Below are 13,359 nucleotides of genomic sequence, written 5' to 3'. Positions count from 1 at the left end.
GCGTTTTGGTGCAAGTAGTGCTTGTGTGTTTTTATGGGCACAGAATAGTTTTGAACATATTCACTGTCAGGAATTCCTATTTGTAAGGATGATTGCTGGATGTGTGGCCTTGAAGTGGAGAATCTGAACTAGGTAGATGCTTGAGTATCATCAGGGATATGACAAGTTTCAGAGTAGCAGCCGTGTTAGTCTGTATTCGCAAAAAGAAAAGGAGTACTTGTGGCACCTTAGAGACTAACAGATTTATTTGAGCATAAGCTTTTGTGAGCTACAGCTCACTTCATAGGATGCATTTTCAGGGATATGGTAATCAACTTGGGATAAGAAGCAACTTGTTTACTAGCAACACCCAGCTGATTAGGGCAATAAATATCAGTTAAATCTCTAACTGAAAGCCCTAACTATAATCTTTAAAAGGATGCATCTTGTGCATCAAGTGTAAAATCTCTTGCTGATAACTGATCTACATCTTCACCTGTAAGTGTCCATGAGGTGTCTGGATTGGGCCTCAGTTTCTGCACACCTCCCCACTCAAGGGGAGAATACTGTACTGAATATTTTATTTCTTCATCCCTCAGCACTAGTCAAGACACTGAACTGAGGAGGAGAACTGTTGGTGAAAATCTGTGTGCCTCGCCCCACAAAGAGGAGCCAGTAAAGTCAGAAAACATAGAAGAGGATGATGAGAACATGATGACAACCTGGAAGCCATTTCTAGTGAATATCTGTATGTTCACTGTCCTCACAGCAGGAGCTTACCTCTGTTACAGGGTATGTTTTCATTGATGGACATGTCAGCAAGATTGAGTATACAGAGAACAACAACAATTTGACCAGTGTGTAATCCGATTCTATGAAAGAAATCTAATTGAGGCATCTGAGCCTTGTCTCAGTGGAAATATACCTTAGGTTGAAAGGCTGGAACTTTTGGTTAGGGCTTAGAGAGAATTGATGCACTAGGGTTTAATTTAGCCCTGTGGTCCCAAGAACATAATATTCTAATCTCAGGGCCTTAAAATATTCAGGAGTAAGCAGAGAAAATGCCAAATAAGTCTCTTCTTTTTTTCTTTTTTTTTTTTGGTCTTTTTTTTTTTTTTCTGGAATAATAGAATTACAACACATTGTTGTTTTTAGCCTTTTTTAAAAGCCGGTTCTTTTTCTTTGTGTTACTTCAGAAAGAAACTAGACGCAAGTGAAACTTGCTTGTACTCTCCAAGTGTTGTAACCAAATACATGATTTATATTATTACTGAGTTCCCAAAAAGAGAGAGAATCCACATATCTGAAGAATGTAAACTTTTTGGAAGGGGAGGGCTCTTTTTTGTCTCACTTCATCTATTAAAGACTCAGTTGTGGGCAGTGCCTGTGGTATTGATATATTTAATCATGGCATAACTGTTCTTAACTAGCTTCTTGTTTTACAATCAATAAAAACAGGCTTCTGCATTTGCTCAGGGTATCCCAACATGTCAAACATTGTGTTGTTTTTTTTTTAAAAAAAACAAAAAAGTATTTCCCCATTGCCTTTTTTTGTTGCACTCTACTTGCACCTATGCCTACTTACATTGTACCAATCTCTGTAAAGTTGTTTTTACCTTTATATTCTGGGATGTGGGGGAGGAGGGAAGCAGGAAGGGAAATTCAACCAAAACATGTCCACCAGCATTTTACAGCTGTTCAGCTGGCATTTAGAAGGACCAGTTTTTAAACTTCATCATTTGGAATGTAAAAATGCAGTTTTACTCTAAACCTGGCTTGTAAGGAGTAATGTGCTTTGTGCACAAACCAGAGGGAGGAGGAGCATATTCCAGGATGATGTGAGAAACGATTTGGAAAGCATTTCAATATATCCAGAGCAATTAATGCCTTGGCAGCTTCCTTAACAAACTTAAAAGATCAACAGAAGACCTGTTGGTCTTTGAACATACCAGTTGGCTTATCATGATGCAAGCGATTGTGTGATCTTCTTTTAAGTAAATATTTCAATATTGACGTTAGTTTTGTTTGAAATTTTGTTGTTAAATGATTACTGGGGTAGTGGGGCGTAAGTGCCTGAGGCCTTGCAGCTCTGCAGATATGCGTGTTCCTATCCTAGCTCAAAGTGAGAAAAGAGCTGGGTGGTGTAGAGTACAAATTAGGACAAAACAACCAAACGGTGGCTCAGTTGGTTGTGCCTACTCAAGAGAGGCCCAGGACTTGAATAGTGTTAGGAGTGCATTAGCAGAGCTGTGACTGGAGGCTTGCATTGCACTAAACCCAATTCTCATCAATGCTGTTAGTCTTTTCCTTTCATGAGTACGAAATTCATACATTTTAAACAATAATAGAGAAAATATTTGCTCATAGGGCAGAGATTAGAAGCAAATTCACTACTTAAAGCGGTAGTGGTTATAACTAAACCATGATGACTGATCTGCAAGTGTTACTAATCAGTGCTTTTAAAATGCATTCTAGTTGTATAGCACTTAACCACCGTTCTCAGTGTAAACATCTTTATGGAGTATATTGTGTAACAGTCCTCTCACTCCATATTTATTTTTTTCAAAGCTGCCAGTAGCTCTTGCTCTTCCCTTAAATCCATAAGGTGTTGACTTGGGGTGGAAGGGTTGTGTTTATTTGTTTTGGGGGTTTTTAAATGTTAAGCTTGCATCAAGGGCTTCTCAAAAGTACAATAATAAACAAATCCTCAGGTAGTACTGGGAATTAAAATTTACCTGAGACTGTTGGTCAGACCAGTACTTGAAAGGGGGAATATTGTAAGCAGTCAGTATTTAGTATATTATTGGAAACATGAAAAATTGAGTATAGAAAAATGATAATATATAATGGATCATTTGTGTATTTAAGATACAGTATGTGATTGCTTCGTCCCCATATTCTCTCCATCATCTGGTAGAATATTGTTGTAAAGCAACATTTGTACCCCCTTTGTATTAGAATGCATGTAAAATCTTCTAGTGTCCGGATTAAATACCATGTGCTTGAAAGATGAAAAAACTTATACTTCTGCTTACTGATGTGCCCAGATTATATTTGCATGATCTGATCTTTTAAGTGGCTGTGGTTCAAAGGGTGTTGCTGAAAGTGTCTTCATTCAGCGATGCATTGATTTGGTGTTTATCAGGTAACGTACTTGCCTAATATTTGGCATGATTTTTTTATTGAATTTCTGCATACTCAGTGTAACCCAGTTGTTTAGCATAGTTCATTTCAGCTGAGTAAGTATAATACAAACATTCCAAAGTGTGTATTAAGCCATATTCACACCTCATCTCCAGTCAATTTTGGCAACAAATATCTCAACAGTTTCAGAATGACTTGCTGTGCTGCCTTCAGAAACTTGCACTTCGGGAAATTCTACTTTTGGAAAGGTCACCAATGAAGCAAGGTTTCAAGTGAGTGCTTTGTGCCATCAAGCCCTACTTACTTTGTTTCTAGTGATCAAGACTTGTGAAATAAATGAGTGGCCTATAAACTGAATGGAACTTACAGTATTTTCCTCTATTTGGACAAATGTAAACATTGGGGTTGATGAAAGTATGGAATCCACAGTTGTACTGTACTTGCAACCTTTCCCACAAATTAAAACTTAAACACATCTCACTATACAGAGAGAAAGCAGCTCTAGCTAATATGCCCCTTTCTCCCAGCTAACTTTACTACTTGGCTTTCATCTGTTTAAAGTCAAGGAGGCCTTGTACTGTAGTGGGAACGTACAGTGGAATGCCCTATAAGCCGTGAGGTGTGTATAAGGCTTATAATACTAAACTGTAAGCATTTTGTTTTGATGTCCTGTATATATATGTAGTAGTTTGGGTGTGTGTATATACAGTAGCGTTTCAAAATGGGTGTATTGATTAACCTGTTCTTGGGAAAAATGGACAAATATCCATGTTAAAATTGTTAGAAAGTTACCTGCTCTGCTATATGCCTTAAGCAAATATTTACTCATCAGGTCTTTCTTTTTTTACAGATTGCCATAGAATAAACTTTTTTAAAAAAATATAAAAAAATAAAAAACAAAAGCTAAATGTTTTGGTATAATACATTTTCAGGTATCTTGTCTTTTTGTGTAAGGCGCTGCAACGACCTCAGTTTTCAGTAACTGTACAGTTTTTCAATTTCCCATACAAGTTTTCAGTTCTCATTTTAGTTGCAACAATAAAATTTTTTTAAAGAATGGATGTCCGAGTCTTTCCACTTCCTGTTTTATCACCGAGGTAGAGATGATTTAGTCACTCTAACCAATTTAGACTTTTGGGTTATCAACAGGATTTCACCTCCTACTGATTTTTTTGTGATTTCTCACATCGATAGAAAATATTAAGAATATTTCCACTAGTGCAGAAAACTTGCTTTCAGGTCAGTAACTAGATGTCTGCTGTAAAATAAAATGCATTTTCACTACAGATCTGCTTGCTCATAGATGTTCAACTGAGTTTAAATTTGTAGTGTTTGGGTCATATCCGTAAACTCTCTGCTGTGCAACCTGCAACATTAAAGATTTCTAAAGCACTATAACCGTTCTTACAACGGTCTACTAGCTATGGATTGACTTGGTAAATTTGTTCTTCAGGATGGGACTATATGCTACAGCAGCCTGTAAAACAAGGTTTCCTGCAGATGTAAATATGACATCTCCAAATACTCTGGGTGCTTTTTCATAGACTTTTTAATGAGACAAGCTTTGGGCCTTTTGATTACCGTTAGATCAATCTCCGTTATGAGAGTGGTGGTTGTACACATTCCTCTGCTCTGTATGTGTACATAATTTATGTAAAGCTGCCTGGAGATGCCAATCCCAGTAATCCCTTAAAATGACAAGAGAAACAGCAGTGTTGAAGAGATGGGATGTGACACTGAGTCACGCTAGTGTAACTGCATAAAGCCTAGCTCAGACTGCAGCTTGGATCAACTTTGTTCTTGTATTGTAATCCTCTCTCACTTTTAAATATAAACTGTACCTTGTTCTCTAGTAAGGATGAAGTTATAATATATGCAAATATTACAACTGTGTGCATGCCCTCTGCTTGTAAATGTCTGCAAATTAAGTGGAGCCCTGTGTACTGCTGAGGAAGAGCTCTTCTGTTTTATGTCTGGAGTGGAACAGTAACCGAAAGATGCTTTTCAAGCCAGTGTGTGTCTCCTCCCTAACATTCCTTTTTTTTTTTTTTTTTTTTTTTTTTTATTTAGGAGAGCAAAAAGTTTCAGCCTGACTTTGAATGCCAGGCCTATGTTCTATTTATTTCCCCAAAAGAGCCAGAGCAGGTGCTATATAAACTTATGCTTCCAAAATAATATGGTAACTAAAACTTAAATTCAGGTTCATATTTCATAAAGCAGTGACCATAGAACTAAATATGTGATTTTGGCTGTGGTTTATTTCACTGGTTTTGTTCTGAGGGATCTGTTTAACTAATAGTTGCTCCCATAATGTTTTCAGCACACAGACTGTTTGCAAAAAGGCAAGCACTTAATGTTTTATTTAAAATTTTAGAAAACTGTACGTAAACCAACATAGAAATAAATACCGAATAGAAAAGTACAAAGCACAATATACTGTATAATATATACATAAAGATCAGGACTGTTCAAGTATTGTGCCTCGTGTGAAGTTCCTAAACCCATATTTGAATACTCAGTGGGTGGTCTTATTCTCAAGAGCTGAGCATTCAGCACCTTCTGTTGAAAATCAGGCCACTTCTAGGTGCTCAAGTATGGATTAAGGAGCCTGACTTCAGGTACTTTTTTTTTTAAACCTTAGTTTAAGATTAAATGATTAAGTGTATAAATTTAAAACATGACACTTCTGCCTGGAGCTGTCCATATACAACTTAGTTCTATACACTTAATCCATAAATATGAAGGATATGTATATGCTGAATTCTTAACGTAAACAAGTGAGGTTGAAGGAATATTCCCCCAATAGTTTCCTCCTATATACGCTTACACGGTTTTCAGATTAGTTAATTTCAAACAGCTCTTGTTTAAAGCACTGAAATCCCAATTTCTCTCCTGCACATTTTTACATTGCTTCTAGAAACCAGTGAACTTCTAAGATCTTACTCAAATTTACAAGATGGCACATATCAGCCTAGAAATGATGTTTTAAAGTGCATGGCAGCTGCTATGACATCAGACAGAACAAGTGCTGGTTTATAACTTCAGCACATGCTGATACTGGAGCTAGCTTGGACTAGTTTTCTGCAGATCTAACTGACATTGACTAAGTGTATATAGGTATTCTGGCTCCTGAGTGCTGCTGTCCACATCCACAGAGTTTTGATTTTATTGATACAAGACAAAGGCTGTAGGAATGCTACATTTAGGACCAGCTCTTCAGCTGCTGTAATCTAGTGGAGTTATGCTCCTTTCACACCAACTGAGGAGCTGACCCTTCATTTTTAAGTAGTTTGTGTTAAAGGAGGGGAAAACACTTTGGGTTTGATAATGAACAGGCCCATTGCCGTCAGTTCAGAGTTTCTACATGTGAAGCAGAAAGGAAACCTCTACCTCTTCACACTAAGCTTTATTTCTGCTCATGCTCTCTGCACGAAGAGAGGCAGTACTGTCACATGCCAGTTCTAAGGCTACACTTTACCTTTGCTCCCTTACTACTCGTGAATTGCCACAGAAGAGGAGAATGAGTTTGTGAAATTGAGTCAGGATTCTTAGTGAAACCAAACAAGTTACTAAATCTCCTGTTAGACTCATCCTTTGCCTCCTAATGTGGGCACTGCAGACTGAGTTTTTTCAAGGTTTATTGTGCTTCCTGGTGGACACAGCCTGAGAGGGGCTGATGGATTTACACTAGCACCACCCAGTGATACTTCATGGTTTTAGCTCAGTGTCAGAAGCATTCTGATCCAGCTGCTGTGATTTTTTTTTTTTTTTTAGTTTAACCCCCCAAATGGAAGCACTGTCCCAAATGGATGCTCCCACTCAATATTCTGAAATCTGCTAGATACCTGTGTGCTAATTTAACCAGCTATTGGTAAATGGAAAATATACCATGGAAACCAAATCCTTCTGTAGCCACCTGGGTTGTAGATCAGCTTCAGCATTACATTTAGTTAAAATATTGTGATTTCAATTTCAGCTTCTTGGTAGACAGTGTCTCTCAACTCACAGCATACTCTGTCCATTTTTTCAAAGGCTAGTCGTCCTTTTTCACCTACAAATAAAGATAGATCATAGTGAGGACAAAAAATCTCTGAGGGAAGCTCGGATGAGGTAAGGATCTGTTACAGTTTCACCATAACTCTGCACCTCCTCTTATGACCTTGTTACAACTTAGGTGTTTAGTCACTCTTGAAAATCACCACCTTAGTGTTTTTTGGATGCTCAGCTTGAGCCACCTTTAAAAGGGACCCAGTTTCAAAAAATGGCTGAGCAGCTACCTGCTGAAAATCAGGCCCCTTTAAGGCATCAGTTTTGTATGTCCAGAAAAGACACCCCAAAGCACAAGTAGTTTGAAAAGTTTGGCCTGAATGCAGATGAATTGTTGTAAAGGAATATCTTAAAATGAAACCATTCTTGTTTCCTGGAGCCATTGTCTAGTCCCTGGCCATGAATCTAGCTGTGGTAAGAAATGTAGTACAAGTGAAAAGAGAGCCAATATGTACTATCTATGCCAAAGGTACTTAGGACGGGAGCACATATGTAGTAGACTCCTCGCCTCACTCAAAGAGTAATTGCACAGAATCAGATCCCATCTTTACCAACCTAATTTCAGTTCCTTGATGGCAACGGCATCGCAGCTTAATTTTTCTCTCTGGAAAATGCAAGTTAATGAATACACCCCTCTGATATTCTTGGCAGTTCTGAGCTTGACCCCCTGTGTCAGTTGAGTTTTGCACTGCTGTAACTCAACTGAATCAATCAGTCTCTGTGTGCAATTGGCCTCTTTATTTACAACAGTGATGTCCATACTACATATTTTAAAATTAAATCCTACCTAGACTCAATAAGACTTCACCCTAGTTATCAGTCTGGTTAGACTTTTACATACACAGTTCCCAAAAGACACATGTACCAAATGCTAATATTTTGCTAACAATGGTGTTGACAGCAATGCTGGAATGTCTTTAATTTTATGCCTTGTTTGTTACTTGAAATTATCTTGATGCTCGCTGTCCCTTTACAATGGCACTTCCCCCTCAAGCTGTCTTCTGGGCCTGTATATATACAAAGCCTTGAAAGACTTAGCATGTATGTTGTATTAAGATTATTGTAATGTTCTGACCCAGTGTGTCATTATACCTATTATCTCTGCCTTAAACACATTCTTTTGCTGAAGCATGTTGGTAAAACTTTAGGCCTATTTTGTTTTCTTAATAGCTCATCTGTCTCTCTCCTTTTAGCATCTTTATTTAAAGCTGCAGTAAACATTTACCAAATGACAGCGTTGTTTCCCTGGCAGCGTTCCGTACATCCTCTGCTTCAGACTGACACAGGCTGGCAATCTGCTCAATGCTTTCTATGGCCTGTTTGGGAGAAGAAAAAACTGCAGCATTATCTATTTAATCTTGATCATTTCTCTCAAACAGTTTTCCCACCATAACACCAAGGTACTATCTGTTACATAAATACGCAGACATGCACCAGCTGTTCAACTGCCATCACTTCTTGCATCTCAATTCTAATATGACACTTTTCCCCCTCCCCCCCCGCATCTCCCCACCTATCCTCCCGAATTGGCTACAAGTTGGTTTTCTTAGCATGGGCATAGGTTTGCCACCTTCTAGCCTAGTCTCAAAGGATTAAAGTTTTGAAGATACAGGATGTGATTTGCCATTGAAACTGCAAGTACAATACTGGAGTAATGCAATGGAGTTATACTGGCATAAAACTGAAGTAATGCAATAGTGAACCAGGCCCGAAGAGCATTGAGTCAGCCAAGTTATCACACAGTTGCAGACACAAAGGGCCCAAGATGGCTTTCTATCAGTCATTCTTAAAAAGTAAGAGTTAGTGGCTTGGTCTATCTTGTGACTTTTTTAAATAAGGAAATGCAAAGAGTTGTGCTGACAGTAGTTGCTTATGTGTAAACTAACTGGTTATGAAAGTTATTGGAAGGATTTGACTCCCCTCTGCAGGAAAAGTTCTGCTAATTTGTGTTGGATTCTGCTGGTAACTTAAGATAGAAAGTGGACAGATTTTTTTAAAAGACAAGAGAGCCTCAAGCATGCTGGGATTGTTGATGAGCAGTTACTCTCAAAGCAGGATTAGAAATGTATTCAGCCAATCTTAAAGCAAGAGCACAAACTCTATTCTGTGTTTGATTCCATTGTTACCTTGCTAGAAGCTAAAATGTCTCTCCAATCAGAACCTGTTTTCCAACCTAACTCTTCTCCCTATTAAGAGTGAAGCGGTAAACTAAGAATGTTCATTGTGTCTACTCTCTGTACTCTAGTTGTTGTCCCGGTTCGAACAGGATTTACATGACCATTGCTCTCTCGGCTGGTTGCCTCAAGTAGCAGCAAAAACCATTCGGAGCTAAAGAAAACCCCAGTTTCCTCATCTATATAAGGTAATTTAAAGACTAATCTGAACAATGTCCACCAGAAAAAATTAAGATGAACCTTTGGCCATACAGCTGGACACAGCCCCACATGATGATAATCCAGTTATCCAATCAAACACACTTACTCTGAGGTTTTTGAGAGCCAGACATGCAGCTTGCTGTATTTTTGCATCACACTCAGCTAAAATATCCGTGTAAAAAAGCAGAGCCTAGAAAATAAGATTGAGTGATTGGTTACCCTGCAAATAACTTCGAGTGTTCTGCATGCCAAGTGGACTGAGATCCAGTGCTGCTTTACCTATTTGAAATTGATCAAACACCACCCAAGAATCACTTCTGATGCTGAAAGGCAGCAGTCTCTGGGGTGGAACATGACAGGAGTCAATAGTGCAGGACAGAACCGAATAGAGTGTTGATCCTTAACTCACCCTGCACCTACTGGGGTAGCAGATGTTGAGAGCTTCCTTGAAGCAGGGTAAGTACCAAGTACAACTCCTTCCCCCCCAAAATATTGCTGCTCTCAGGGAGATTGGATTCCTTGAATTATTGCATCTCATTCTAAAAACAGGTGAGAAACCATGCAGTGGCCCAATTCAGTTAATACCTTCTCCCTGAAATTCTTATTTGTTGCCGCCCGAGAGAGACAGGCCGTTGCTGCTTTGCTGACGTGGCGGTTGTCATCTAACTGCAGAATCCCAAGCAGCCGTAAAGTTTGGGGCAGAGGCTGGAGCTGGCTCAGTCGCTTCCCTTTTAGTTTCTTGATTTTCTTAAGTCGCCCAGGACACTGTAGCTCCTCAATGAGCATCACTGCAAATGGAAAAATCAGTTCAGCTACAACTGTGTGCAGTGTCTATAGAGAGTTGGTTCTGAGAAGTCCCTTCCAATTTTGTCTCCTACCTCAGACATGTGCCCCTTATTAACATCACTACAGAGCAAGGTTGTCTCTTAGAAAATACTTTGCAAGGTACATGACTAGGCAAGAGGTGAGCTGCAAGTACTGCTAGTCTGCACCAAACATGCTCCTTTTACCATTCTCTTATCCGCTGCCCTTCCCCTAGTTTGTCCTTTTCATCTCCGCATAAACCTAGCTTGTAAACTCCCTGAGGCTGGGGCTATGTTTTTACAATATGTATGCACAATGCCTAGCAAAATGGGGCCCTGATTTTTGACTGAGGCCCATACATGCTAAATTAATAAAAACTTTTGGAAGAGTGACAATTTGATTATTACTAAAAAAAAAAAAAGGGGGAAACTGAAAAGTTAAAATAAGCATCTGTGAAAGATAAGGCTGCACTGGTTAGGAGGAGTGCAATTGTACCACAGAGAGAAAATAATGTGCCTCGTTTTAAAAATAATGCAGCACCCTGTCCTTTTGAAACCCTACATGCGATAGCCTTTGTGTTCACACACTGAGCAGGCATGAATGGCCCAGAGGAAATGAAACTACCCCAGTATCTGCCACGGGCAGATTTTCAAAGTGCTGGGTGAACTGGGTTTCAGCCTGACAGTAGTGCTCTCAGCAAATGCATATTACTTACTCCTGGAATCTTAATGCCACTGATCCGTCTCTCATCACTGCCATTATGACCATGTGATACCATAAACCATCTACTCAGCTGTGGAACACAGCAGCTTACTGTGCGGCCAGTTTAGTCTCTCCTTATATTGCAGACTTTGAGACCTAAGCCAGACACTTGAGCTAAATATTTGCATCAGATCTGTTCCTTTCCTGTCTAGCTATGAGCTTGATTTAATTAGAGCAGGGAAGGCAAAAACTGCACGGGCATAGTGAGGAAAAAGGATGAAAACAGAGTTGAATTGTATTATGGTAGTGTTGTTGTATCCTAACTCTAAAAAATTATCCCTTGGGGATTGGAACAGATACAGTACCATAAGCCATTCCAGCAGCCAACTAGCTAGCCTGAGGGTTGTTTGTCTGAGTGCAGTACCTGGCAGCCTGCCATTACCTTCTTTGATGAGTTCTGCCAAGTGCTTCTCCAGGTTGGTAACACGCTCTTTCTCCAGGTAGCTGTGAAACTGGAATAAGGTAAGCAGTTCTTCAGGGGGGCTCCCAGAGGGGAGCAACCCGCTGCAGGTGACTATCTGCTCCAGCAGCCTTCGCAGCACTGAACAGACATGCAGAGAAGAGCAAACAAAGAAGGCCCGCTGAGGGGCAGGACACTTTGCACTCATGCATTTCATTTACCGTTTTAACAAAAAGACGTTGAAGGCTGGAATTTTCAGAGGAACATGAAGTAGGGGCCTAAATCTCACTGAAATTGAGTAGAAGGTAGGCCCCACCCTCTGCTGAAGATTCCAGCTAAAGTACAAAACAGACCTCATCCAACACCCAATAAAGTCAATAGGAGTTTTTGTATTGACTTAACAGACTTTGAATCAGGCCTGTAGTTGGTAACAAAAACAATTAAGGCAGCCTGGTCTAAGAAGATTAATGCAGGGACTCAGGAACTAGCTATCTGACCCTGAAAGAGCAACTAAACCTTTCTGGGCCTCAGTTTCCCCATCGGTAAAGCAAAGTATCATGATTTTACCATATGCACGGAGTACTGCTTTGTTTTATATGTTTAGAAGCCCTTTGGAAAAACCATGGTTGCGTAAGTGCAATTCCTTTGTTTAGAAAGATCATCCTGTGGAAATTCTTGGCCATATTGTGCATTCGGTGTTGGGATTAAAATCTAAATGAAAGGGGTCATCCAAAATGTAAGTCCTAATGTCAGATGATGTTTGTGTCTGTCTTTTAGTCAGTTTTTATCAATTTTGTTTTCTCTCTTCTACGATGGGGACACTGTGCGTCTGAGCACACCCCTTTGCAGCAGAGTCTGTACTGAGCTTTACTTTCAGTGTTCACACATCACCACAAGGCTATTGAGTGACATACAGAATACTTAAATGATAAACTCTTCGGGATATGGATGATGGCCCAGATTCTTGGAGGCAGGCACCTCAATACCTTTGAAGATCTGGGCCTATGTCTGCCTCATGTTTGTACAGCACCTAGCGAAACAGGGCTCTCATCCCAACAGGGGTCTCTGGGCACCACTGCCAATACATGAAATAACAGGAACTCCATGTTGACTTTCTGAGATGTGTGTAACACAGAAGATAGAACACAGCATAGCATTCATAATTATCTTAGCGATTAAATACCTGCAATTTTTGATTGTAACTTCTTCGATATATCAAATAGAAGGGAGGGATTTTCAAGAGTGCCCAAGCGAGTCAGGTTTCTAACTCCCATTGACTCCTAACCCCATTATGTGATTTGGTAAATCCCACCCAAAATTATTACAAAACATTAAACTAACAGTCCATAATGTCATGGGAGAGAAGTAACGACTCATCAAGCCACATGTGCAGAGTGCTATGGTCATTTTGTAGTATAAGTAATAAATCAAGGCGATAAAGCCTGAATTTTAAATATAGTTTACCAAGAACAAGTTCTATGTCATTTTAAAAAACCTACAGGGACAACCTTAAACTCAGCGTACAAATAAAATTAGGTGCCTTATCTTCTGCTAATTGACTGGTACCTGCTTCTAGGTGTCCTGGATATTTCTCCTTCACTTCGAACATTAATATGTATTTCAGTGGATTCTGGAATTTTTCTGATGAACAGAACAAGATATTTTCTGGCTCTGTGAATTCACTCCAGATTTTCAGACACTGCTTCTGCTTTTTCACCTTGTGAATAACTGTAGAATAAAGTTTTACAAAGTCAGCAAGTGAGCTGGAGTGAGACATGAGACACCAGATGGGATGTCTAACAAATGTATGAACGTCTTTTTTTTTTTTACATTCCGTAGATGGATTTC

General features: G+C 39.4%; 2 protein-coding genes across 10 annotated transcripts in view; one reads left to right on the top strand and one right to left on the bottom strand.

The window, feature by feature from the left end:
• Nucleotides 1-1,487, top strand: part of PTPN1 (protein tyrosine phosphatase non-receptor type 1) — a 61,441-nt gene extending 59,954 nt beyond the window's left edge. For all 4 annotated transcript variants that reach the window (XM_038369031.2, XM_043495544.1, XM_038369032.2 and 1 more), the window contains one exon: nt 579-1,487. In XM_038369031.2, coding sequence (XP_038224959.1) covers nt 579-786 — 208 coding nt within the window. In that variant the 3' untranslated portion in view covers nt 787-1,487. The remainder of the gene's footprint in view (nt 1-578) is intronic.
• Nucleotides 1,488-5,452: 3,965 nt separating this feature from the next.
• Nucleotides 5,453-13,359, bottom strand: part of RIPOR3 (RIPOR family member 3) — a 70,904-nt gene continuing 62,997 nt past the window's right edge. For all 6 annotated transcript variants that reach the window (XM_038369025.2, XM_038369030.2, XM_043495541.1 and 3 more), the window contains 6 exons: nt 13,078-13,239; nt 11,494-11,652; nt 10,131-10,333; nt 9,652-9,735; nt 8,396-8,486; nt 5,453-7,174 (listed from right to left, as the gene is read on the bottom strand). In XM_038369025.2, the coding sequence (XP_038224953.1) occupies nt 7,074-7,174; nt 8,396-8,486; nt 9,652-9,735; nt 10,131-10,333; nt 11,494-11,652; nt 13,078-13,239 (800 nt within the window). In that variant the 3' untranslated portion in view covers nt 5,453-7,073. The remainder of the gene's footprint in view (nt 7,175-8,395; nt 8,487-9,651; nt 9,736-10,130; nt 10,334-11,493; nt 11,653-13,077; nt 13,240-13,359) is intronic.

This window comes from Dermochelys coriacea, chromosome 13 (assembly GCF_009764565.3).
Source record: "Dermochelys coriacea isolate rDerCor1 chromosome 13, rDerCor1.pri.v4, whole genome shotgun sequence".
Classification (NCBI taxonomy): Eukaryota; Metazoa; Chordata; order Testudines; family Dermochelyidae; genus Dermochelys; species Dermochelys coriacea.
This window is presented reverse-complemented; position numbering and strand designations above follow the sequence as displayed.